The following is a 26,063-nucleotide window of genomic DNA, read 5'->3' as shown; positions in this document are numbered from 1 at the left end:
CTGGGATTGTATGAAATGGCTGAGACCCTGCTCCGGGGCTCTGCAGACCCCCACTGGAAGCCACTTCTCCAAGCGCTGGGTACCCCCTCCCTGCTGCGGGTCAGGTTCCACAGGTCCCCCCCTCTCCTTCCCCCGTTCGCGGCCCCACGGCGGGGGTCCGGCCGCTCCAACGTGCTCTCGAGCCCCGACCCGACGGGGCGGCCCCGGGGCCGGGCGCCCCGTTGGTGCGGCGGGCGGGGGCGGCGGCGGCGGGCTGGGCTCGGCTCGGCTCGGCTCCGCCCGCTGCTCCTGCAGGCTCCTGCGGGGCTGGGGCTGGGGCTGGGGCTGGGGCAGGGCGGGTGGCGCAGAGCCGGAACCCTCCCGTCCCCGAGTCTCGACCGGCCGCCGAGGAGCCGGGGAGGGCTCCCCATGAAGCGACGGAGGATGAACAAGCTGTACATCGGCAACCTCAGCCCCGCCGCCACCGCCGACGACCTCAAGCAGCTTTTCGGGGAGAGGAAGCTGCCCCTGGCCGGTCAGGTCCTCATCAAGTCCGGCTACGCCTTCGTGGATTACCCGGACCAAAACTGGGCCATCCGCGCTATCGAGACCCTCTCGGGTGAGCCAAGCGCTGTGTCCCCTTTTATCTCCCCCCCCACCACCGGCATCCCGCCGGCTCCCCTCCCGCTGCACCCCCGGGGCTCCCCGCCGTCTTCCACCGGAGCTCCCCCATCCCGATGACCCCCCTTCCACGGGCATCCCCGCCGGTTCCCACCCCCCGCTCCCAGCCCTTCCCGCGGCCGCCCCGGCTCTTCCCAACCTCGGGGTATTTTTCGCTGATTTTTTTCTTCGATTTTATTAAGAGGCGGCCGCGCGCGGACCCCCCCGACCCGCCCCCCCCCCGGCACCCGCTGCCTCTCGGGGACCATTTTACGAGGTGCCCTGCTCCAACTCACCGGGGGCGAGGAGCAAAGGGCGGCCGAAGGGGCGGCTGGGGGCCGGCGGCGGCGGCCGGGGAGGCGCAGGCAGAGCCCCGGCAGGGCGGGGGCAGGCGGGCCGGGGCGGCGAAGGGGCCGAGGGCAGCGATGAGGGATGGAGGGCTGGATGGGGGGGGGGGGGCTGGTACGGCTTGTTCTGCCCCGGGGTGATGCTGAGCGCCCCGCTGTCTCCGCAGGGAAAGTGGAGCTGCACGGCAAAGTGATGGAAGTGGATTATTCCGTGCCCAAAAAGCTCAGGTAAACCCACCGCCATCACCCCTCCATCCTACCGGGGAGCGGAAGGGGGGGTGGGGGGGTGTCTGTGGGAGCTCCAGGAGTTGAGGGGAAAAAGGAGGGGGGGAAGAAGAGGCGGGTTTTACTTTCAGTCCGGAAAACGAAGGCGGGGGAAGGGATCGCTCGCCCGGGGTCGGAAGAAGCCCTTTCTCCTTGGGGGGCCGGCGGGGTGTGCTGGAGTTGGCACCGTTGAAGCCGTGCCCAGCAGCGGGGCTGCCAGCGCTGCCGGGGGGTGTTGTTTTGAACAAGCCATTCAGCAGCTCGCTCTTCCCAAAACCCCTCTTTCCCTGTTGATAACCACCGGGCGATCCCAAAACTCGACGCGTCCATCTGTTGCGTCGAAGCGCGCCCTCTGATTCTAATCAGGTGTAGGGGAGCACCGACATGCTCGTTTGAGAGAGGAAATAAACCCTGGGACCGTGTTGCGTAGCGGCCTCGTCGCAAGGGTTTATTTTCTCCCCGACATGTCTCGGGATAAAAGGTCCATGCGCTGGGAAAAAGCCACTCCATCGGATGGTCCCACTGGATAATTTGCTGCTGTTTGGCGTGGAGGTTTGGCCTGTGATCGATGTTGGAATATTAATTTTGGAATAACGGGGCGGGGAGGGGGGAGAAATGCTGTTGTGTAATTGAGGCTTCGGGGGGGGAACAACTCGTGCCCGGCATCACGTGTGCCGGAGTGGGATTTCTTCTCCGGTAGCGATCACACACACTCCCTTACCTTAAAACATCCTCAGAAACAAGCAAAAGGAATAAAGAAAGCCCGGCTATAGTATTTCTAAGCTAAATCTCTGCAGCAGCCTAAGGCTGGTCTGCTAGCGACTTTTTAAGACTGATGAAGCCAGAAATTGGGAGTTCGGGAAGATAGTATGGACCCGGGACTTGACCTTTACCATGTACGAAGGGGAGGTAAACAAGGAATTCTTATTTACCTAAATACTCCCATCAGGCTGGGGTGCTGCTACTTTTTCTTCTGAGTTTTAAAAGCAAAAAAGGACACTTAAACAGCCTAGAAATAGATGCTGGTTTATTTTGCATCAGTCTGTTTTCAGCTGGGTCTGAGCTTTGTATTCCAGCTTGGCTCCCAAGTTTCCTAGGGTTATTGAGATCTAATTTAAGCTGATATATTTTATTGTTTCTTTTTTTTTCCACCAGCTAAATAGAATACATTCTGCTTTATATATATATCCAGTTTATATTAATATACCCAGGTAGGTGGGCTGTGACTGTGCCTGACTAGGTTATAGATTTTGGTTTTATAATGTGATTTCTGGCAGGGAACAGAGCCTCACGTGGTCATGTTTTAGTCCTGTGACCCCCTCCCCACCCCCGTTAAATCTGTGGGAAATCCAGGTTTTGTAGGTGAAATCGATTCCCAAAGAGGCGCTGGGATTTCAGGGAGCAAGGCTTGGGAATCAGATGGTAAATTCCCCCAGTTACTTAGATGAGATTGTGTTTTAATTGGGTTTGGGGAATGCAAGCCCCTCTTGGCTCTTGTGCCCCAGTATTTCTGCATCAGAGGGATGGGAGCCAGAAGGTGCTGATGCCCCGTGTTTCCCTGCATTCACCTGGAGTGCTTTATTTGTATGAGCAAACCTAACATAGGTCTATTTCACCAACGTATTTATGTGCTTATAAATAGGGTTCGATGAGAAATGGGCTCCGGCATCGCGCCGCTGTAGGTAGGGGATGGGATTTCCTCGAGGTGCTGCCAGGAGTTGCTGGCAGTGGGGTTTGTTTCTGTTTCTCTGAAGGCACGGCAGTGGGAAGGAGCAGGAATCCTGCCCGCTCTGCCTCTCACGAGTTAAAACTCAGCCCTGCTGCTGCCATGCAAATGGTTTGGGCTCCTATAGGAAGGATCCAACAGTGTCTCAATTGTTGTGCCTTCTTTTTTCCCTGTATATGCTGTGTTGTGCCTTGGAGAATTAAAGAAAAAAAATCACCCTTTTTTTATTTTTATCAAGGTTTTAAAATTTTAAATTAATTTTCCAAGTGATTTTTAAATTCAGCAGGAGCAGAGGATACTGTTATTTGCTTAAAGCAGGGCGATGCAATTCCGCTTCAAGAGGGTTTTTTATCTGGAGCATGGCAGTGAGGGAAGCATCAATATCTTTCCATTTAAAGATAGGTTGGACATCTCTGAGATCTTTGAAACTCCTGTTAGTTGGAAAGAAAAGTTGTTAAAATAATGATTGGTTGTGAAATATGAAAAGTTAAATACAGCCACCCCAAAGCTGACTTGTATACAAGAATTGGATGAATCTGAAAATGCCTGCCCAAGCAGCTTTGATTTTATTGTGATTTTTTTTTTTTTATTTATGTGATTTTATGGGATCTACAGGATTTTCTCCTTTTTCAAAAGGAATTATCCTTAAATAATTTTCCTCTCTTGAGCATCAATTCAGTTGTCGTTTCCCATGTGTTTTGGCTTCATTTATTTATTTATATACTTATTTTTATTTCACCCCCTTGTTTTTAAACCCATAATGCTGGTGACGTTAAGGCACGGAATCAGTGTGCAAGCCCTTTGTCTCCCCATGGGCAACCCGTTGCTTCTTTCCTTACTATTAATTGCTTGTCATCAATGAGATGCTTAATCAGGGGAGAGGAAATCCTTGTTCAAACCAGTTGCTTTGCCAGGAAAAGCCACCAGCACCTATTCGAATGTCTATAAACACCACTCGAGGAGCAGTGAAAATACTCCCTTGGCTCTCCAGTTGTAATCTCTTTCATTTAAAAAATATTACTGATTTTAAGTAAATGAATTTAGAGAAACCTAAAGAGCCGGAAGAGGGTTTTCCCTGCAGTCACAGTATGGGGAGGGTTTGCTTTGCTTTGCCAAGAGAATTAAACTTGCTGGGGGGTTTTGTGTGTAATGGTGTATGTTGGGTTGCGCCTGGTTGAAAATGGAATTCAGAGCACTAAAAGTAGCGCTGCTCTTAGTCCTAGTCTGGCTTTTAAGTAGATACATATATTTAATGTCTTTTAGTGTCTTTTACACTTCTATAAATTAATAACGTGTGTTAGTATTTAAAGTATTTAGTACCTTTATTTAGTACCTAATACTTATTAATTTATATAAATGTAAAATACTTTAAATGTTAGTATTTGCTTAGTACCTTTTAATGTATAAATAAATATGTATAAAATATATAAATATACTTTATGCATATTTAGTACCTTTAATATATAAATAAAATATACTATAAATAAATACTATATAGCAGACACTATATACATAAGAGTTACTTTTTCATATGTATTTCTGTATATTTAAAAAATATATATTTTTATGTATTATGTATATTTAAAAATATACTTTTGGTATATATACATTTATATATATAATACACAAATATGACGTTGTCAGGGAGATGCTGGTTGCATAGGGAATGTGGAAACTCCCTCCTGCTGCCTGCTGCGTGCACGGCAGGTTTCCCATAGGTCTTGAATGCTGTTCCCTATGGATCTGGCCAAGAGAAACCCTTTGTAGGTGATCCTTTCCTGATTGGACTGCAGTGCTTGTTATAGCCAGGTGTGATGCTGTCCCTTGTTTTATTTTATCTGTTTTCAGGTCTGGGTAAACTGGGAGCTGGTGGCATCTGAGTTGTTTTATCTTCCTTTAGCTGCCTTTTTGCTTGGTGGTGTACTGCTCGCTGGGATGTGGGGATGGGAGTGGGGTGGCATCAGGATGCAGGATGGTGTATGGCTTGCAGGATGCAAGGGGTGATCGAGGCTGAGCTGTAGCTTGCCAGGATGCTACTTGGTACCACTGTGAAGCCTACCTGGATTAGAAAGCATCACAGAGAGACCAAAAATGAAAGGAAAATAAGACATGAATATTTATCTTTAATTACCCATTATTTTTTGTCATTTTATAGTTCCTCCAGTGGTGTGAACTTGCCCTTTTGCCCCACTGGGCATCCTCCCAGTGCTGAATGGCGATGCAGGGGGTTGGCTTCCCTCCCCCACCCCCTCTTCATATTTTCTTTTCCTTGTCTTTTCTTCCCCCTCTCCTCTTCCCCCCTGCCCCTTAATCTTGACAGGCTGTGACAGATGGGACCTTATTTCCTATTCATCCCTATTGTTACTACATCCCCAGCTATGGGGATGTATCAATCACGTGCTGTCCTTGCTGTCCCCCCTCCGGCTCCATCCCTCGGCAGGTTGTTCGTCCTGCGGAAGAGGACAGGGCTTTAACATGCACGGGTTTTAATTCCTTAAGAGCGTCAAGGCAAAGCCCCCGGCCTGGGAGGGGAACTGGAGCAGACACATCCGTGATGCTCTTGGCAACTGGTTGAAACTGGGGCAGCTCTTTAATGCTTATCCCACCCGGCGCTGACGGAGCCGTTGCTCATTAAGATCCGCTGCTGGATTGGGTTGGACAAGAGCAAAACTTGTTGAGAATGACCCCGATAGACACAAAAAATACATATAATTATCAATAGACGCAGACCCAACAGGCGCCGTCTTCTCTGCCTGGTTATGGGAATGTCCCTGCCTCAGGCTCTGGGTCTGAAAAATGCAGGTGGGACTGAGTTTAGTCCCTGCCTGATGATGAGCATCGTATATTTTGTAGATGTTTTCGTGCTTGTAACAAGTATTTCATAAAGCAGTCAGGGCTGCAGGGGACACGGTTGATTTCCAGCGTGTTTCTTCCCCCTCTGTGCTTTTTTACCCCCAGTTCTCTTGAAAACTGATTTTTATTGGAAGCAGGAGCTGGCAGACAGTGTTTTCTCTGCCCTCGGTACTGATCTGAGGTGGAAGGTGATAAAATCCCTTTATGCCTTTATTATATTAAGATATTGCAAAGCTCGACTAGAAAAAAAGTCCTCATTTTTTAGGGCAAAGAATGGTGAATCCATCCCTTACATACTATTGCAAGGGCTTACGTTTAAGCCAGCTCAGTGAAATTGAGTTTGTGGTTCCCAAATGCTCATGGGAGGTGAACCCCCCCACCCCCCCACCCCCCCCCGAGCAGGAGACCAGGGGATGTTGGTGACATTGGGTGGTCCCTGTACTTGCAGCCCAGTGAGCAGGGGCAGGATGGATAGACACAGGAAGTTCATGGAGGCTGGGCAGGGTCTGGTGGCTTGTTTTCATTTCACAGCTTTGTCTCAGCTTTCTTCTCCTTCTTCTGTGTCCCTGTTCGTGGCCGTTACCTGTTATTTCTCTGGGAGCTATGGGAAGGGTTGTCATGAAGCTGTGAGAGTGCTGCTGCTTACCTAGGCTGCTGGAAAAGGGAGACGTGTGCCCAGCAAGCCCCAGTCCTCCTGATCCTGGGAGTAAACTGTGAGCTTTAAGGCATCTTCTGTTGTATTACTTGATTTCAGCAAGTACAGATACCCGGCACATGGTGTGATGGACATTGGCTGGTGACTACTGACATGGTAGCCATGGGTTTTTCATACCCCTTCCCTGCAGGGTTGCAGTGTTGGCGTCCTGATTTTGTTCTAATGGATGCATGAAACCTAGGACAGCTCTGATGTGCGTTATTTCATGAACCCAGTTTACAGCCTCACTTGCTCTGAGAATGGGGTGCTTTACTCTGTGTGTGGTGCCAACTGACGTGTGGTGCCAGAACCCCAGCTCTGGGATGGAGGAGATGTTTCCTCCTCAAGCCAGAATAGCTGCTAGCCAGCAGGACTACTTTTTGTTGAATTTAGAAGGGCAGAAAAGCAGGTGATGCTGTGTAAATCTGGTTTACTGAGCACTTGAAGCTGGTGCTCTGTTGCCTCTGGGCCTTTTGTCCTGGGCTGGCAGGGAAGAGCGGGAGGGTGGTACAGAAGGATACAGCTCTTGTGGTTATCTGTGGGTAGCTCAGTACAACAGAGGTAGTTACACCACACAATGAGGAATGTTTCTACAAACCATGTGCCTGTAGTTACTGGTTATTCTGATTTATTACTTTATTTTAATGCCTACTTGCCTGCTGCAAAACAGGTTGGGTGGAACATGGCTGCTGCCTTTGTCACAAGGTCCTGCGCTGGGCATTGTGTGTGTTCTGCTGAAATCAATCCCCTGTTTCCCAGGTTTCAGGAGGAGCAAGGAAGGTTAAAGGGAGTTTCTGTCCCAAAGTCCCTCTGGAAGTGGTGTTGAAGGAGGATGCTGTGCCTGTTAAGGCCCGCATGTGGTCCATGCCACAGCCCTGGGAATCATGGCCCCAGGTACACATCCATCGCTCTATCAGTGATGACCATATGTGGTCCAGCACCGCTTCAGCCAGGTGGAGAATTACTAGAGCTATAAAAAATATGCCTACTAGGAGCAATAGCCTTATTTTAAATGCTGAGTGGTGATAATGAGCTGCTGGGAGACCTACCGGATGGTAAGGGTGAAGCCTGGAGCACCATTTGGACATCTTTAAGATGCTCTGCATCAGCTCAGATGGACGTTGGAAATGAGAATACGCTGTAGTGTCATACTGAGAAGTTGGGTTACATGGCACCTTGCTGTGGTCCTTCTCTCTGGGTGTCTCGGAGGTGGGCAAGTGGCATGGAGCCCACTTGGGCTGGGATTTGCTCAGGCAAACTGGTCTCACAGCATGCTGCTGGTTGGCTTGAGAGCTGGATGCGTCTCTTGGAGCCCACAGGAGTGGTATGCCTGGGAGCTGAACAGCTCCAGGACTGGGACCTGGGCATCCTGACATAGCCCCTCTTGGAAATGTTGGTGGACTTTAAAAATGAAATGTGTCCCATTTTCTGGAGTGGGCCTTGCAAAGCATTGGTGCTGGGATCGGCAGTGTGGCATCACAAACAGGCAGGAGAAAGGCTTAGGCTGTTGGTGAATAGCGCAGGATCGTCATTGCCATGGTCCCCCCTTAGGTGAAGTCCTCCTTACTGCCTCCTTGCTGGTGTGGAATGGTTTGGAGATGGGATGGTGTTGGATAGGATGGGATGAATCTTGCTCCTTGCAAGGATCTTACAGCTGCATGCCTAACCTTGAAATCCCTGGTGGCAGCTGAGGACACAAGTAGTCTATGGCAGAGGTTTGGTAACACTGCAGGAGATCACCATCTTCTCTGGCTCTGGCTTCCCCACTGTTTCGCAGTGATTGGAGGTGCAGAGCCACCCCTGCAGAGATGTGTGGTGTGGCGGCAGGTCATGAGCCAGGCAGGATTTATAGCTGTGGTGGGGAGGTGACTGCTCAACAAGGATGGCCATGCTCAGGATCCCTGGAGGAGGATCTAGCCTGAGGAAACTGTCTGTGAAACCCATGCAGGGGTCTGCTGAGTGAGCACACCTCCTCGGTTGAATGAGAGCGTAGGGTCTGTAGTCCAGTGCTGATTGCACTGCTGACCATACCTGTTCAAGCAGCACCATGAGATACAAGGCTCAGTGGTAGTTTCAGCTGCTCTGCTTGGACATGGTCATCCTGGTGGGACAAACTGCGGATTTTGTCTTGCCCTCACAGCCCACATCTCAGGAGTTGTCTTTTCCCTGCTGTCCCTTTCTTGCTTGAGGTCTGGATGAGGTGAGAACACAGGACCCTACTTTGGTTGGAGCTGACTGATGACAAGCAGGATTATGAATGCTGACCTGGGTGGGCAGAGAATGAGTTCACGGCTTGGCTGGATCCTCCATGGACTTGGGTGTCTCAGAACTCCTCACTGCCCAAGCACATGTTCTTGCATCTAGGCTGGGGTGGCATTTGGTGGCTGTTAATGTCTTGGGAAGCCTTTGCAATGCATCCTGTGCATCCATGCTGCAGGTAGGGAGCGCAGTCATGTGAGTGGAAAAGTGCAGCTAGGCAAGGTTGGGTGCCTTGGCCATCTACAAGGGGATATGTATTTAGGCTTCTCCCCATAGAGAGCAGGCCCCCGTTGCTGGGAAGTGGTGAACATCAGCAGGATGCATTGTGGAGAGCCCCCCTCAAGGGACAGCAGTGCTGGCCTTGGTGGGTCTTGGGTCCTGTCACCGCCCAGCCAAGAAGCCCAGCGCAGCGTGGTCAGAGTATGCACACATCCCAGCCGTGCCTGTGAGGCTGTGGCTCTGCAGAGGCTCATTTCAGGAGGTTTCCTTGGAAACCTGACAGCCAGCATGAGGAGGGAGCATTCCCAAGACAGCTTCAGCCCTAATGGGTGGTGACCAGGCCAAGGCTGGGAGAAGTGACTTTCCCCAGGCACAAGCTGCTCCATCTCAGTGTGGGGAAGCAGGATGCTTTGGTGAGTTCTCCCCAGCTGCTGTCTGATTTCCAGGAATCCTTTGCTTTCCTGCTGCAGCATCCCTGCAGACCACATACCCCTAACCCAGGGCTTTGTCTTTGCAGGAGCAGGAAGATCCAGATCCGAAACATCCCGCCCCACCTGCAGTGGGAGGTAAGAAACGGATGATCCTAAAAGCATCCTGTTTCCATCAGTTGTGCCAGGCAGCGCAAGTTGTGCTGCAGGAGCATGTGCTCTGCACATGGGCCACCCTTTACCTTCCCTTTACCTTCCCAGTAACCCCAGGAGGGAGGTGGAGTTGAACTGGGCTCTCCCACGGGATTGTGGGGCATCTTTGAGCAGTAGGGCATCATGGCGATAATGGGATGCAGGTCCGTGACGTTGGCTCTTTGGAGGGTGTCTGTGGGTGAAGCAGGCTCTTGCCCTTCCTGCTCCCTGCCTGTTTGGCAGCCTCTCCTGCCTGTCTCACCTGCCTTGTTTGCTGCTCTCTCTCCTCTAGGTGCTGGATGGCCTCTTAGCTCAGTACGGGACAGTGGAGAATGTAGAGCAAGGTAAGATGGTCCAGCGTGGTCCTCATCTGCGCAAAACTCCCAGCACTGCTCCCCAGCTCTTCCCATGCCAGAGAAAACCCAATGGGGTGAAACCTAGTCATTGGCTAAAATGGTTTTCCCTGTGGACACAAGTCCTGCTGATGGAGGTGGGGCCGCCCGTCCAGTGGTGGGGGATGGCAAAGGACATCACACCTCCATCCCCAGCTCTTTTCTTGGTCACTAATTAGAAACCCAGTTTTCTCTGCAAGCAAAACCAAGCTGAGTGTTGTTTGGGGTCTGCTGGTGGATCAGTGACATCCAACCATGCATCCTCCTCAGTAAGGGTGGTGGGATCAGGCCTTGGCACCTTCTGGTCCTTCACCAGCCCAGCCCAGTCCTTGTGCTGAGGGAATGTCCTGGTGTATAAGTGCACGCTCTGTGTGGCGGCCAGGGCCATCCTCACAGGACAGGCATTGCCCTCCCACCATCCCCACTGGTGTCCCACCTCCAGGGCGTGTCTAACATTCCATCTCTTGCTTTTCCACAGTCAACACAGACACAGAAACAGCTGTTGTCAACGTAACATATGCAAGTAAAGAAGAAGCAAAAGTGTAAGTGGGGTTTTACCCATCTTTTCACACCACCTGAACTTCCCCTGACAAATCCCAGGTATCTTCCAGGCTGCTTCTTGTTTTCTCTCTAAGCCTCCTTCTGTTGTTTCTAAGCTTTTCCAGTGTAAGTTTCAAGTGCCTTAAGGGCTGTCAGTGTATGTTCTTGAGATACAGCAGCCAGATGTTGGGTTTACCTTAAGCTGTGTCATCTTACGTGCCTTTTGAAAGCAGTCTTCTCTTTGTCCCACTGCTGTGCAGTCTTCTGCCTTCTCCCCTAACTTGGGAGATGGGATATCTCATGGTGCCCCATCGTACGTCACAGGCACCAGCGTGGAGCCATCAGTCCTCGGGTTGTCCCCTCTTCCTCTGTTCCTTCTCCTGTTCTTTTTAAGGGGCTCCCACATGTGCCACCTTACAGTTACCTTTGGACAGTTTCCTTCCTAAAAGGACTTCTGCAAGGTCACAGTGTCCTTATCTTTAGGGAGCAAAGCGTTCTAGAAAGCAGATGGTCAGGTCAGAGAGGCAGTTTGTCAAGGAGCCGTCTTCCCAGGCTGGAAGTCCAGACCTGAACTGGGAATGCACTGGATTAATCACCAGTCTGACCACCCAGCCTGAGCTGCTGAAGAGGTGGAATATGTTGAAGGAGGTGGGAGAGATGGTGGAGAAACACTGCTGTGATGGGAAATGTAAGTACCATCACCAGTGGGGGGAAAAGTCAAGTTGGAGACCAAATATACAGAGACTGTCACCTTCCTGGAGTCAAGAGAAACTGGCTGTCAGAAAGTTCTGCCTGGACAAAAGAGGGTCTTTGGGTGAATGAATGACTGGTTAGAGGAGGTGAGATGGAGCCAAGGGGTCCTTGGCCAGTTTCTGCAGGGGAGGGAGAGCAGCAGAGGGTAAATCACCTGGATGTTGTGCAGAAGAGTTGTAAAGAAAAGCCGCACATCAAGAAAAGCTTTAAAAGGATGAAAGAACCTAACAGAGCTGTGCAGCAGGGCTGGGTGAAGACATGCTTAAAGGTTTATTATAGCCAGAGAGGAAATAGAACACGAATTGGGGGGGGTGTGAGAAGCACAAGGACTGTTTCAAGCAAAACACTTATTAAAGGCTTCTAGAGACTTTAACCCTGTGCTACAGACAAGCCCTAAGTTACCTACGAGTAAGTAGTGAACGTATCTCAGACTTAGTGGCCAGCGTAGTTTTTTGTATGACCAAGACCAGGCAAACCCCATTCAAGGAAGAGCCTTTGCCAGAGTCCATTTGCTGATGGATGTTCCAGAAACTTCCCATCTGAGTTGACCCATCACGAGGTTGGACTTGTGAGGACAGAGATGGGGAGAATGATCTGCTGGTCCAGAAGGCGAGAGGAGAGTCCTTCTTGTGCCTCTTGGGGTGGCCATACTCACCAGCACAGCAGGGCTCAGTGCTTTGGAGTAAGGGACTTCAGGGTTAGAGAAGATGCTGTGATCTGTTGCATCCTGATACCTGTCTTAGGTGGTGCTCAGCAGCTTGATGCAGAAACAAGTGACAGGAGGAAAGGCCAGAGTGGTTCATGGGGACGTGTTTTGGTTTAGAGCATGTGTGATAGGAACAGGCAAAAGGAAGAGCTCAGCAGAGTAACCAGACAGGGGCACTGTGCTGATCTTGGGAAGGGGCGGTGAAGCTGCAGAAGTCCTCACTGGATGTGAAGTTCAGGCCTGGTAAAGGAGCTGCTTGCAGTGGTGCATTCACACGCCTGCCTCTAAATAGCTGAAGCAGGATGTGGTAGGAAGAAGGATGGCTGAAGCTATCACTGCTCACAGAAATCACTGCAGACTTCCAGTGTGGCTGAGCATTGCACTGCCAAGGAGGGGATGAGGAGTCCAGCCTCACTGAGCTAGGGAGCTACAACCAGACAGGGGCACCATGTGCCACATCCTTCTTGGAGCAGCTCTTGCTCAGAGCCCCTCTGTCATGTTTTCCATGTCCGAAAAGCCCATGAGACCATTTCCATGTTCTGTGATAGCTCCTAGCCAGTGCTTTCCTCAGCTGAAGTGGCAGATCCCCAGGCTGGCATCCCGCCTCTGCCAGGGTGACAGACTGCATGCCAGCCCTGGCATCACCCACATGGGAGGGGACATTGTCCCACCATGCTGTGGGAAAGTAGGGTGCTCTGGCTTCCCATGGCCAACTTCTGTATACTGGGGAGGGAGGAAGATGCAGGGCTGGGGAGGGATCACAGCCCACAAGTTGTGGTGGTACTGGAGGGGTACCATCCCCACAGAGCCTCTCACCACCCTCCCTGCATTGCAGAGCAATTGAGAACCTGAGCGATCACCAGTTTGAGAACTATTCCTTCAAGATTTCCTACATCCCGGATGAAGAGGTGAGCTCCCCTCCGCCCCCACAGCGATCCCGCCGCGGGGGCCACTCTTCCAGGGAGCAGGGCTCCTCCCCGGGGGGCTCCTCGCAGCCCAAACAGCTCGATTTCCCACTGCGGATGCTGGTGCCCACGCAGTTTGTTGGTGCGATCATAGGAAAGGAGGGCTTGACCATAAAGAACCTTACTAAGCAAACCCAGTCCAAGTAAGTACCTTGAATGGTTTTGTTTCCTTCCAAAGGGTGCTGTAGGTCCCCAGCATGGATCCTCCATGCGCTCGGGGCTGTTGAGTGCTGGCCAGTGGCGTTTTCTTGGGATGCAGCCGTCATGGGATGGTAGAAAAGCCCATGTTCTAAACCGTTGCTGCTGCCCAGGGTGGTTTGGGTGCGGCAGGAGGGAGATGCACATTCAAAAAGGCCAGGAATGTGTTTCTAAAGCCCAGTCACAAGAACGACTGGGGATGAGGCTTTAAGAAGAAATGGCAAGGTTGGGGATGAAGTGCTGAAGGGGAATGCTAGGTGCAGCAGCCAGTGCCTCCATGGTCTTTGCCCTCAGGATTTGCTCATCCTGCCTTGTTTTATAGGGTTTATGGGTTATAGCTGTTGTAGGGGGGAAAGGGGCACCATGAGAGCTCTGCCTTGAGAAGGATGGGCTTTTTGTAACTGAAGCCTGTTTTTGCAATCTTAACATTTTTATTGTTGAAGAACAAAAGAAAAGCGGGGGGAGGGTGTGTGTGTGAGGGGATGGGGATGGGACTTTCTTGCCACGGTTTTCCATGTTTCTCTTGTCAATGTTCACATTGATTTCACCTCTGATTTTCTGCATGGTTTTCCTGCATGGTTTGTTCCTGCCCAGATTTGTTTGTGTTTAACCCAAAGCTGTCTTCTCCCCTGCTCATCATCCTGCACCTGGTGATCCCACAGGACATAGGACTCCTGTACCAGAGCATCCTCCAGGGCATCCTAGTTCTCAGAGAAGCTTTTAGAGGCAAATTGTTTGGTAATAGTGCATCTGCTTGAGCAAGCAATAGGAGGATGTGCTGCTCTGCAGCCAAGCGGGCCGAACCCTGGCGTTGGGTGTGCAGGAAGAGGTTTGTATGGAAAGGGGATGTATGCATAGGGAGAGAAACTCTTCGAGCCTGACTAGCCCTAGAACATGGCCACCCAGTAGCTGTGAGCTGGTCCTGGTTGTCCGCAAGCTCTCCTTCTCCGGGTGAGTCCCCTGGTGTGATGAGCAGTGGGTAGCGATGAGTCTGTGCCACTCAGGACTGGAAGGTTGACCTTTGCAAGCCCTGAACCTGGTGAGGAAGGTGGAGGCACCGGCTGCTGGTTTCTCCCAACCAAATGCTACTGAGCTTCTGCTGCTGAGCTGTCCCTCCTTGTGGTTTGGGTTCCCTGTGCCTGCCCTGAAGATCTGGTGCTGTGGAGGAAGGCCGTGCTCCGTGCTCTCAGGCTGCCTGACTTGCCCAAGGAGGCCGTGTGCCTTGAGCAAGGGGGACCTCATGCCCCTGGCCTGAGCAGTTGCAGGAGATGATCCTGGAGGTGATGGTGCTGGTGACATCCTGTTGCCCATCCCCTGCTCCTAATCAGAGTGATGCTGGGTCCTGGATTCCTCTGGTCACACAGGACTTCGACCCCGTCTCCACACACAGTGATGGCTAGAGATGCTTCTGAGCTCCAGGGGACAAAACTGTTCCCAGGTTGAACCATCTTGTTTCTAGGCTGAGGAGGAGCCCAGACCAAGAGCCTGCCCACCCAGTGACCTTCCACAGTGACTGCAGCCCTTGTAACTTGATGAGGAGAGGACTATTGCTACCAAACAGCTATGGAGCCAGGATAACTCTGTTTCCACACAGCATTGTCCACCTTGAGAGGGCTGTCCCTCATAACTACCTCTCTCTGAAGAGTTCCTAGCCTCCTGCCTGGGGAGTCTTGAAGGTTTTTTGTGCTGCACTGTGGGCAATCTGCCCTGTCCCTGTCCCACCATCTCTATTATCAGCCTCTGCAGTCTCCTGTCCCTGCAGCACCCTTGGGTCCCAGGCGGCTGCTGATGTGGTGAGGGGTTGAGGGTCCCTTTCTCCATCCTCCCCTTGGAATGGGGCTGTGCAGCAGCAGCTCTGGGATGTGCTGAGAATTCCAGAGCCCTCCTCCACTGTCCAGCTCTTTGGGGTGGAACATGACTGAATGCACTGGCCCCTTCTCTCTGCAAATTGAGCTTGTGCCTGCACATTCAGGTTTGGGAGAGGTTGGAGGTCAGCCAGAAACCTGGCCCTTTCCTGGGCTTCTCTGGTGTACCTGTCACTTCATCCATTCAGACCATCTGTGGCTCTTTGCCTTTCTTCGCTCAGTTCAAGCCCCATCTCCACCAGCCTCAACTGCTCATGGCCTCAAGAAGCTGCCTGACTCCTGTGTGTGGGGTTTGTTGGGGTAGCCATGGATTCCTCATTGGTTCCCCCTTGCTTCAAGCACCAACCCGACATGATGCTGTGGCACCACTCTGGAGCATGGGACCATCATCGCCTCTTGAGGCATGTTGTGATGTGTTTGCATTCTCCCTGGGTGAATCCTCCAGGTCAGCCTGATGGAGGTCCACGGCCAGGAGTGCCTTAGAAGGTGCCACACAGCATGCGCAGGATCATTGTGCCGTGTACATAACCAAAGGGCAGGCAGGGCTCGGCAGTGCCGGTGTGTCTAGCACCCCTTTGCACGGTCCAAGCAGGACCAGTCTTCTGCCTGCGCAGCTCTCACTGAAGCTGTAGGAGATCTGGAGAGATGTAGCCTGCAAAGGGGATCCAACTCTTGTCTTCATTCCCTCTTCAGTGTTCAGAAGAAACCACCCTGGGGTCCATTTTGAAGCTGATGGGGTGGGCTCTTACATTATCTCAGGAAAGCTTCATCTTGCCATGTCTCCTCTACCTACATGCTGGTTCATGAGCTCCTGGAAGAGCTGACCTGTGCAATCCCACTGAGACCCTCCATCCTCCAAACGTGGCACTCGTTAGGGGTGACTCTCCACCACAGCCACTGACCTTGCATGCACAGCAGCACCCATGAATGAGTCCAGTCAGGATGGGGACCTCTTATGGAAACAGAGACATGGCCAGAGGGCACCAAGTTGGAGCTGAGTGCAGGTGGCATTCACTGAGCAGCCACTACTGCCCCTTCACAGAAGATGTGGGCCAGCCCAGCCCTGGCTGCAGCAGTGACAGGGATGCCAAGGTGGTGGCCGATGGCAGGATGGCTGCATGGCATCATCCTCTAGTGGGAAGAGTGCACGGACTCATGGAGAAGATGGGAAGATCTCTTACCTCTGCTCTTCAGGACGCACGGTTGGCGTGCAGGAGTCTCCTACTCTGCTTTCCTCTCTCCCTCTCTCTCAGGGCCTTTGCCAGGTATGGTTGAGCGGTGAGGAGCGAGCTGGAGGTGCGTGCCTCCTCCCCGCCATGAGCTGAGGGGAGGACCAGAGGCGCTAGAGCACGGTCCCTGCCGGTGTGCAAGGGAGAGCTTTCAGGTCCCCTGTGGAAGGGCGTGAGTACAAGAGCTGTTGTTGCCGTGGGCCTCCGTGTCGTGACACACGCTGCCTCTGGGTAAGTTGTCTCTCTGTCCTGAATGACACACAACAGTCGTGGCAGCCGCTGGACAGCCCCAGGTGTTGTGCAGAGAGAGGTTGAGGTTGGAAGGGAGACCTCTGGTCCGGTCTCCTGCTCCAAGCGGGACTGGCGTCAAAGGTGATGAACCAGGTTGTGCAGGGCTTTGTCCAGTTGTGGATTTGTTCTTGCCCCCTCTTGATGCATCTTTTGATGTTGGCTGACATCCCTCAGCTCCCAGTCAGACCTCGGGTCATGAAGGTGAAGGTAGCTCAAAACCAATCTAAACCAACTAATGCAAAACGCTACCTGGGCTTGCATGGGACCAGGTGATGGTAGATGTATGTCAGCGAGACCCAGGTTCACCCCAGACCTTGTGCAGGTGTTGAAATGAGCTTTTCTGTGAGTAGCGAGCTCAGCTCCTGAGCTCTCAAAAGCCTTTATGTGGCTTTTGACAGATACACCTCAGGGGGCTCCTCTCTGCTGGTTGTTTCACTGTAGGGTTGACATCCATCGGAAGGAGAACGCTGGCGCTGCTGAAAAGCCCATCACCATCCATGCCACTCCGGAGGGGTGCTCGGAAGCATGTCGCATGATCCTTGACATCATGCAGAAGGAAGCTGATGAAACTAAATCGTAAGTGCCCCGGCTCAAAAAATGTGCAGATTGAAGGGGGAAGGAAGGTAAATTCAGCCATGAACGGAGCAGAAATCATCTTCTGTCACCCCCCATCCCCTGAGGGAACTGCTGGCATTTGGAGTGTCAGAATAGAGTCATGGGTCAGTTAATAACTTAAACCTCAGTAACTTCAACTGTGGTTGACAGTGCTGTAGAGACCAGAAGCTCAGATGGGTCCAAAGAGCATGGGTCAAGCTTGGAGAACAGACCCCCATGAAATACAGATGTGCCATTGGGAAGTCCTTAAGTTCCTGTTCTGCAGAAGCTGAGGAGATGCAGTGGTGGGAAACAGTGGTGGTTTTTCTGCTCCTTTCACTATATTATTAGTACCTGTTGCTGGGATTTGGTTTCCTGGGCAGATGGACCTTTAGATTTTACTGTGTTTTGATCCATTTTAGAGCAGAAGAGATTCCCTTGAAAATCCTAGCACACAACAGTCTGGTGGGGCGGCTCATTGGCAAGGAGGGCCGCAACCTCAAGAAGATTGAGCAGGACACGGGCACAAAGATCACCATCTCCCCGTAAGTCCTGGTGAACACCAAGCCATTCCCCTCCATGCAACACAGCGCAGGCAGTGCTGGAGCCAGAAAAGAGAGCACATTTCCCATCCCGGTCTGGCGTTCCTCATCCCAGGTGGATGGTGGCATTGGGCAGGGAGAGGGCCCTGTGGTCCCATGCTGTCTCACACTTCTTCTCCACATGTACCTGTGGGGTAGCTTGCAGGATCTGACCATTTACAACCCCGAGCGGACCATCACGGTGAAGGGCAGCACCGAGGCGTGCTCCAAGGCTGAAGTGGAGATCATGAAGAAGTTGCGAGAGGCCTATGAGAACGATGTGGTGGCCGTCAATGTAAGCTCCCAGCCTTTCTGCCTGGAATGCCCTGACTTCAGAGCCGCTGCTGAAGTGGCCAGAGGAAAACTGGGGGGGTATTCAGACTGTTATAGCAAGGGTTGGCCTCATCCATCATGTCCACGCTATGTGGTGAGAATCCCCAAAACCCCACTCTGCTGTTTACACATTTCTCCGTGTCTTTGCTTTCCCAGCAACAAGCCAACCTGATCCCAGGACTGAACCTTAATGCTTTGGGCATCTTCTCGACTGGGCTGTCAATGCTCCCATCTAATCCAGGGGCGCGAGGGGCTGCAGCAGCTGCCCCATACCCCCCATTTGCAGTAAGTGTGACAGGGTTTGGGGTGCAGGGGATGTGTTCTTGGGGACAGAGTGGTCTCTAGACTCTCCTGGTGTACCTCTTAGGTTTGGGTGGACGCTGTAGCTATAGGAGCCACCTTGAACAAGAGCTCTGACTTTCGGTCATTTGGGGAAGATACTTGTCACAGCAGCAAAGTGAAGGAGACAGTGAATGAACATAGCTGAATTCCTCCTTGGATTTAGCTCCCCGGGAAGATCAGCTGCATCCCCATGTTGTGCTGAGCTCGGTTTCATCCACGTTTAAGGACTGGCCATGTCCCAAGGGAGCTGCTCTCTGAAGGTGGCTGGCAGCAATCTGTGCTGATGACAGCATGGAAAAGCCATGTAGGTGGTCATGAGTCCTGGCCCCAGACCCAGACATGGGTGGTGATGGTGTGGGCTCGGTTGCCACCAGAACCTGCCGACTTCACCACAGGGCATGCGGAGCACAGCATGAATGGGGACAGGAACGACCACCGTCAGTTTTGATCCCAGCCCTAGCACCTGAAGGATTGTACTTGCTGGGAACTGATCTTCCCCTGACTTCAGAGGCAAAGGTTTTCCTCTTTCTTGGAGTGCTGTGGCTGCCAAGACCTGTGGCAAAGCGTTTGGGAAACACTGAGGTTGCGTGCAGGCAGGGACAGTCCAGTGTAAGGAAAACATTCTGGCCATAATGCTGATGGAGAAGGTCCATCCTCAGCCCATAAGCATCTGCAGAGCACCCTGAGGGTGACCAGACTCTGGTCTGTCTCCATCAGTCTCTCTAAATCCTTGTGCCGAGATGCTTTGGCTGCATGTGGGTTAATTTACTTGTGCTGTTTTCTTTTCCTGGCGACGCCAGCAGCAGAGTGGTCGGAGGAGAATGGTGAGTGCCAGGCTGGAGGGAAGGACGAGTGTGATGTGTGTGTGTGATGCGCCTGGAGGGTGCAGTGTGTTTCACACCTCAAGAGTGGTCACTTCTGACCATGTCCTCAGCAGGACCTGGGGCCAGTGGCAGTAGCTTCAACTGTGAAGCTCTAGAGACCTGGTGAGAATGAGAAAGGATGAGAAGGAGGCTCACAGTGAACAGGGGGAGCTGGGGAGGTGCAGTGCCTATCCTGGCTGGGTAGGAGAGGATGTGTTGGTATAGCAGATATGGAGCAGCCCATGGCCAGAAGCAGAGGGTGGACCCAGGGAGCTTGGTGCAAGGAAGAGCACAAAACCGCAGCGCTGTGGGTTTGAGTAAAGGGCTGGGAGCATGAGCAGCGTCTGCTGTGGGCAGGGAAGCTGCATCTCCTCCACCTGAGTAATAGTGGTTTGCAGGTAGCATCTGACTGTACTTGCCCAAATCCAGAGCAGGAGAGAGTGGTGTATGCTGGCAGGAGAAATGTCTGATGTGCTTGAGACACAGATGAGTGGAAGAGGAGTTGGATTGGGTTGCGTTGGGGTGCTGGTATGCACCCCTTTTTGCCATGGAGACCCACTGCTTTACCCCTGACCCAGCCCATGTCTTGGGAGAGCATCTTCTTCAGCAGTTGTTTTTTCTTCCCTTTGAAATGGAGAAGGGAAATGGCGATGGCAATCAAAGCCAAACTAGACCTTTTGCTCAGTTCTCACCAAACCCCCACCTTCTCCATAGGGGACCGATGGTGGCTACAGATGGTTTTGGCTCCCATCTGTCTGTCAGCCTTTTTGCACTGTGCTGCAGGCACAGGACCCAGGCTGCAGCTCACATGAGAGATCCCCAGGAGGGATTTCGGGGGCTGAAAGGTTGTCCCCATGTCTCTGCCAGGCTCACGGTGATGGCACGCTGTTCTGCATCAGGCTGGGAGGGGACAGGAAGGGGCTGGCACATTGGGAGTGTCGGTGACCCTCAGTTTTTCTCCCACCATAGAGCTCCTCAGCATACCTGTCGGGTCTGTACAGAACGCCCCCAGGCAGCGCCTTTCCCCATCAGCACCTTGTAAGTGCTCCATCACCTCCTTCTGTGTGATCTTTGCATGGGGGCACCTTGGTAGGGTGGGCATATGGCCATGGCAGGCAGCTGGTCCCCTGGTGTGTTGGTTTCCTGACTGTATTGCTCTTCCATGCCCTCATTAGCTGCCGGAGCAGGAGGTTGTGAACTTGTTCATCCCAACACAGGCGGTGGGGGCCATCATTGGGAAGAAGGGGCAGCACATCAAGCAGCTGGCACGGTTTGCCGGTGCCTCCATCAAGGTGAGCAGGGTGCCGTGGGGCTGGTCCTAGGCTTCCTGCTTCAGTTTCCCCTTCTGAGGGCAGTGAATGGGAGCCTTGGGTGAGGGTTTTGCTCCCTAAGTTAGCAGAAACCCATTCCTGCAACACCCTGGTTATCACCCGTTATTGGATGGGAGAGAATGCCCCTGCATGCCAAAGTGGGACCATGCTCACACTTCTTCCCCATCTCTCTACAGATTGCCCCAGCAGAAGGTCCTGATGCCAGCGAGCGGATGGTCATCATCACAGGGCCACCCGAGGCTCAGTTCAAGGTGCGTTGACTACGGGGTGAGGGTTGTAGCTGGGGACACGTTGAGAGCATCCCTTTGGTTGCTCCCATGCTGCCAGCCAGGGTTTTTACTCCACTGAATGCTCTTTGCTCAGTACCATGGTTTTGATGCTGCCAGACATGGGCCCATCATCACCCTCAGGGCACAGCAGGCACTGCCAGGATTGCTCCTCCAACGTTTTACTTCCCTTATGTCTCTTCTCCAGGCCCAGGGGCGGATATTTGGGAAGCTGAAAGAGGAAAACTTCTTTAACCCAAAAGAAGAGGTGAAGCTTGAAGCCCACATCAAGGTGCCTTCCTTTGCTGCTGGCCGTGTGATAGGCAAAGGTGGCAAGACGGTAGGTGTGGGGTGCAGGGATTCTCCCCCGGGTCCTGAGATTGCAGAGCTGGGCATCACGCACTGCCGCTGCCTGCCCCAGGGGCACAGAGCAGCATCCTGACCACTGCCCAGCGTCCTGGTGGTGGCTCTCCTTAGGATGAGGGGGCAAAGTGAAATCAACCTCAGCCTGGTGCTGTGTGCTGGCTCAGAACTGGGGGCGTAATGCTGGGAGTGAAGGATTTAGGCTCTTCCGCAACAAAACCTGCGGCTCTTGTTTGTTCCAGGTGAATGAACTGCAGAACTTAACTAGTGCAGAAGTCATTGTGCCACGAGATCAAACCCCAGATGAGAATGAGGAGGTCATCGTTAAAATCATTGGGCATTTCTTTGCCAGTCAGGTAAGCTTTGTTGCGGCTTTTCTGAGCTTTGCAGCCTGTTTAATCCATCAAGCAAGCCCCTGAGCATCCTGCTGCTCTGTTTCAGCTGGGTCCTGTGCACCCAGGATGCATAAAGGTGTTTTGGCAGCTCTCGCCAGTTTTGCTAGCACTAAAGATTGGCTCAATTTAGCTTAGACACCAAGCATACGAATCAGCTCCTCCTTGACATCAGTGCCACCTGGGAGCTCCCACACACACCCTCATCCCCCCTGGGTGCACATACTTTGGGTGGGACAGCAGCACCCTAAAACTCAGGCTCTAGAGGAAGCAGAATTTAAATCCATGCAGCTGTGTGGTGGGAGCATGGTGGCCCCTTCTTCAGCGCATCTTTAAGCGACATGGTCTAGTGTGAGGCATCCTTGCCCATGGCAGGGGATTGAAACTCGATGAACTTAAGGTCCTTTCCAACCCTAACCATTCTGTGATTCTGTGACCCTTCATTTCAGCTGTGTAATGAAGGATTACATGTGCTTGTCCTGTAATTAAAGTTGAGAGGGTGCTGAGCAGTGAGGTGCTGTTGTGCTGGGGGGTGTGTGGGGACACAACCACTCGTGGTGCCCACCCTTACCCTCATTCTTCCCCCCCCCGGCAGACTGCACAGCGCAAGATCAGGGAGATCGTCCAGCAGGTGAAGCAGCAGGAGCACAAACACGTTGCTCAGGGAGCCCCGACCTCACAGCAGCAGAGCAAGTGAGGCCTGCATTGCGCCGGCCAGCACCGCCTGATGAATGTAACCCCACCGCCAGCGGAGCCCCAGCAGGTCAGGGGAGCAAACCAAAGAACCCCCCCAAACCTCCCCTGCCTGCAGCTGGGGTGCTGTGAGGGTACAGGGAGGGGTATTGAGAGGGCTCTTCCCATCCATCCCACAGCCTCCCCCCCTGAGTCCATTGCCTCCTGACGCTATCCCTTTAGTTGGACTAACATAGGCAGAGAGAGAGAGATCTGTAATGTCCTAAAAGCCACCTGTTCCATCCAGGCCTGGGGGGCTGCAGTGCTCATCGAGTGTAGAATTAATATATCAATAACAAAACTAACACTGATTTTATTTTATTGGGGCTTTTAATTTTTGTAAGATAATTTGGGGGATTTTTTAATTTTTTTTTTTTTTTTTTTATTTCACGGTGGGGTGAGGGGGGAGGTGTTTGGTTTTTTGCAAGAGCAGGCTTTTTTAGAGTTGTAAGGAAAGGAGCTAGTCCATTGGTTCTCTGATGCACAGTAGAGACATAGGATTGCCAGCAGCAGGGGGAAAAATGAGTGTTAAGAAGCAGTTTCTTAAGGGCTTTGAGACAAGCAGTGCCTGTATGAGCCAACAGAAGGGATACCGTCTCCTAAAAGAGGAATCTCCTTCACACACCCAATCCTCTTTGCTTCACAGAGTCCAAGATGGGGGCTTGCATCCCTTCTATCCCCTTCCCGTCTGTCTGTCCATCACTGCCCAACCCAGCCGTGCTCATTACATCCCCTGACATGGATGGGCAGCACTAGCCCTGCCTGCTTGGGGCAGAGATCTCTGGGGAAAGATCACTGGTGCAGGGAGACGAGGGGCAAAGTGGAGGAAGGGGGAAAACAGCTTTACCAGAGGTTGTTGTCCAGGGCTGGAAAAAACAATGATACAACTAGCAAATTCATTTGAAACAAAACCAGCCCCAGCCCCCCCAGGACCCATGCATCACACACACACACACACAAGAAACTACCTCAGGTTTTTGTACCTCAGCACCCTGCGCTTGTGTTTCCCTGTTAGAGATTTTGTATGCCTTGTAAAACTGATAGCTGGAGCATCTTTTTTATTTTTTTAATAAAAACCAAGTTGGAAAATGATCTTGACCAAGTCAGCTGTGAGGCGGGAGAAGGAAATCCATCCCATTCTCTTCCATAGTCTCCTGCTGCTAGCTGAGAGCCAGTGGCCATTCCTTCAGAGAAAGCTTGAGAAACGTTTGAAAAGACAAAGTATAGAGTAATGAAAAACCCTAATGCGTGAAACCCAGTGGGTGAGAGGAGGGATTGGGTGGGATAAGAGCAGCGTGTTGAGGTGAGCGTGTGGGCACCGGCCCCATAGGCTGCCCCACCACATTCCCTCTACTGCAAAGTGTTCTGTGGAAAACCCAACCCAACCACAACCAAACAAAACTAACAAAGAAATATATCCAGCTAACAAGAGCCTGAGCTTGCTATCTGTTGCTTTCTTTCAAGTGGTTTGCATTGGTCACAGTTAAGCCAAGGGGTGAATGGGGAGGTGGGCAGATACTCAGCCTTCCAGTACTAACAAGAAACCTGGAGAGGGGTTTTTTACAAGGACAAGAGACAAGTTTTAAAGAGGGTAACTTTGTATTAGATAAGAAATTATTTACAGTGAGGGTACTTAGGCACTGGCACAGGGTGCCCAGAGAAGCTGTGGCTGCCCCATCCCTGGCAGTGTTCAAGGCCAGGTTGGATGAAGCTTGGAGCAACCTGGTCTAGTGGAGGATGTCCCTGCCCATGGCAGGTGGTTGGGACTGGATGAGCTTTAAGGTCCCTTCCAACCCAAACCAGTCTGGGATTCTGTGATTTGGTGGGAGGGAAGGGGATGTTTGCAGGCACTGCCAGGCAAAGCTTTATCCAGTTTGCTGGGGAGGTGTTGCCATCATGAAGTCACCTCTCCCTGCACTAAACCAAGGGCTGAATCTCTCTCTGTGGTTAGTTAGCAAAGCCAAAACACTGCATCACCCAGTGGGGAAAGGACCAAAGTAGTGTTTGGTTGTCCTTCGTATGAAACGGTGGCAGGGGAAGGTTTGCATCTGGGCATCACATGGGGTGGTGATGGATGCCACGAGGGAACATCCCATGGCCCCATAGCTGTGCTTCTCTGCTCTCACCCCGCAGGCACTGAGGATGCAGTGCCATGGAGGTGGTGGTACCTGTGGAGAACAGAGTGTAACATCTCAAAGTACCAAACATCACATCATGCCCATGTTTTGGAAAGGTACAGGGAGCAAAACCAAAAGTCCCTTCCCCACCTGCGACACAAATGATTTCAGAGAAGAGCATCAGTTTTCTTGCTGTCACCCCTCATCCCCAGCCAGCAATGAACTGACTGCAGGACCGGTGAAGTCCAGTGGTCCAGCCCTGAGACCAATGCTTACCATTACTGTAAGGCTCAGCCTGATCTAATCAGTGTCTGAGCCCTGTCACATCCTTCCTGTGAGCAAGGACCACGTCATAGGGCAGACAGCATCAGAAATGCGTAAAGCTGGATGACGAGCACCCCTGCCTCCAGGGCAACAGCTGGGGGATGCAGCATTACTCACTCAGTACATGTTTTCCCATCAGCATGGGAAGGCACAAGCTTATCACCTCCATAAGGTCATTTACTATGAAAACCAAGGTCCAGATGCTGCATCCAACCGTTCATCCAAAGCACGGAAGCTAATAGGCTATTTCCTTCCACAGGGTGTCTCAGAACATAGTGTAGGGGCATAAGGACCCAAGCCACAGCTGAAGGGCCAGAGCCCACAAGATGACCTTGTAGACAGAGGGGATACTGACTGGTACATGTACAATTTTCTCAATTATCTCATACACAGAGGTGTTTGGATAGTCCTAGTGTTAATAGTGTTAAAATCTTCCTGAGTCCTCAGGGATCCAGGGAAGACTGAACACCTTGTGTAAGGAGAAAACATGACAGATTGCCCTTGTAACAGTTCTCTCTCTGGAGAATCTCTGAAGCTAATCTGTTTGAAGGCAAAGGCTGATGCAGCTGCTGACCTGCAACACAGATAAACCACCTTATCAGCTTTCCCAGGAGAGCAGATCTTCAGGCAAGGAGCAGCACTGTGAAGGCTGATCACACCCACAGTGACAGAGGGGATGCCCCCAGAATCACCCTCTGAGAGCTGAGGACAGGAGATAGCTCATCACCAGTCAGGAATCACCTTACATTATTGTAACTATGCCATTACAGAAACAACCTGACACAGTTATTTATACAATCATTCCAACATGTGGCTTCCAAACCAGGTATGGGGCAATCTTTCCTCTGTTATGGTAAAACAAAAGACCCGAAATCCTGCTCCAGTTCTGAAATACAACCTAAAGAGAAGCCCCATGTTTAAACACATCTAGCTTGGTTTGACTGTAATACAGAGTTCAAGCAAGCTCTTCTTTTGGCAGACACATGCAAGCAGTACCTGTGGCAGAGGGGCAATAAGACAGTAACCTGTCCCAACAACACCACTGAACCAAGCAGGACACATGTCCATAGCCCAGAACATCAGGGCTAGCATATTTTATTCCACTTCCACAGCAGGATGCTGCAATAGTGCATGGGGACACCCCTGTACTAGCTTTAAACACATTCCAGCACTGGACAGCCCATGTCCACTAAGGCTTTGGTAGTCTTGCTGAGAAGTCTTATGAATTACCACAAACAGAATCTCCGACTTTGGTATTACCAGAT

General features: G+C 51.9%; 1 protein-coding gene across 4 annotated transcripts; it reads left to right on the top strand.

The window, feature by feature from the left end:
- On the top strand, window positions 1-23,572 carry IGF2BP2 (insulin like growth factor 2 mRNA binding protein 2). Of its 4 annotated transcripts, XM_062606426.1 has the most exons (18): window positions 1-598; window positions 1,154-1,214; window positions 9,519-9,567; window positions 9,914-9,965; window positions 10,492-10,555; window positions 12,848-12,920; window positions 13,053-13,120; window positions 17,002-17,136; window positions 17,577-17,699; window positions 17,895-18,030; window positions 18,225-18,353; window positions 19,211-19,234; window positions 20,243-20,311; window positions 20,449-20,565; window positions 20,781-20,855; window positions 21,079-21,210; window positions 21,476-21,589; window positions 22,221-23,572. In XM_062606426.1, exons 1-18 carry the CDS (start codon window positions 16-18, stop codon window positions 22,320-22,322), a joined length of 2,106 nt encoding a protein of 701 aa, XP_062462410.1. In that variant the 5' UTR covers window positions 1-15; the 3' UTR covers window positions 22,323-23,572. The 4 variants fall into 4 exon arrangements, with proteins under 4 accessions (XP_062462410.1, XP_062462408.1, XP_062462407.1 ...); XM_062606424.1 differs by having other exon boundaries at window positions 12,848-13,120; window positions 19,214-19,234; XM_062606423.1 differs by having other exon boundaries at window positions 12,848-13,120.
- The last annotated feature ends 2,491 nt before the right edge of the window (window positions 23,573-26,063 follow it).

This window comes from Pezoporus occidentalis, unplaced genomic scaffold (assembly GCF_034315485.1).
Source record: "Pezoporus occidentalis ecotype Australia unplaced genomic scaffold, CSIRO_AGI_Poc_V1 ctg97, whole genome shotgun sequence".
Taxonomy (NCBI): Eukaryota; Metazoa; Chordata; class Aves; order Psittaciformes; family Psittacidae; genus Pezoporus; species Pezoporus occidentalis.
The sequence above is the reverse complement of the archived record's forward strand: the minus strand, read 5'-3'. Positions and strand labels throughout refer to the sequence as shown.

Coding starts and splice junctions, on each gene's coding strand:
- IGF2BP2 (XM_062606423.1), top strand. CDS start 16: ATGGCTGAGACCCTGCTCCGGGGCTCTGCAGACCCCCACTGGAAGCCA. Junction 599..1,153: donor CGCTATCGAGACCCTCTCGG/GTGAGCCAAGCG, acceptor CTGTCTCCGCAG/GGAAAGTGGAGCTGCACGGC. Junction 9,568..9,913: donor CGCCCCACCTGCAGTGGGAG/GTAAGAAACGGA, acceptor TCTCTCCTCTAG/GTGCTGGATGGCCTCTTAGC.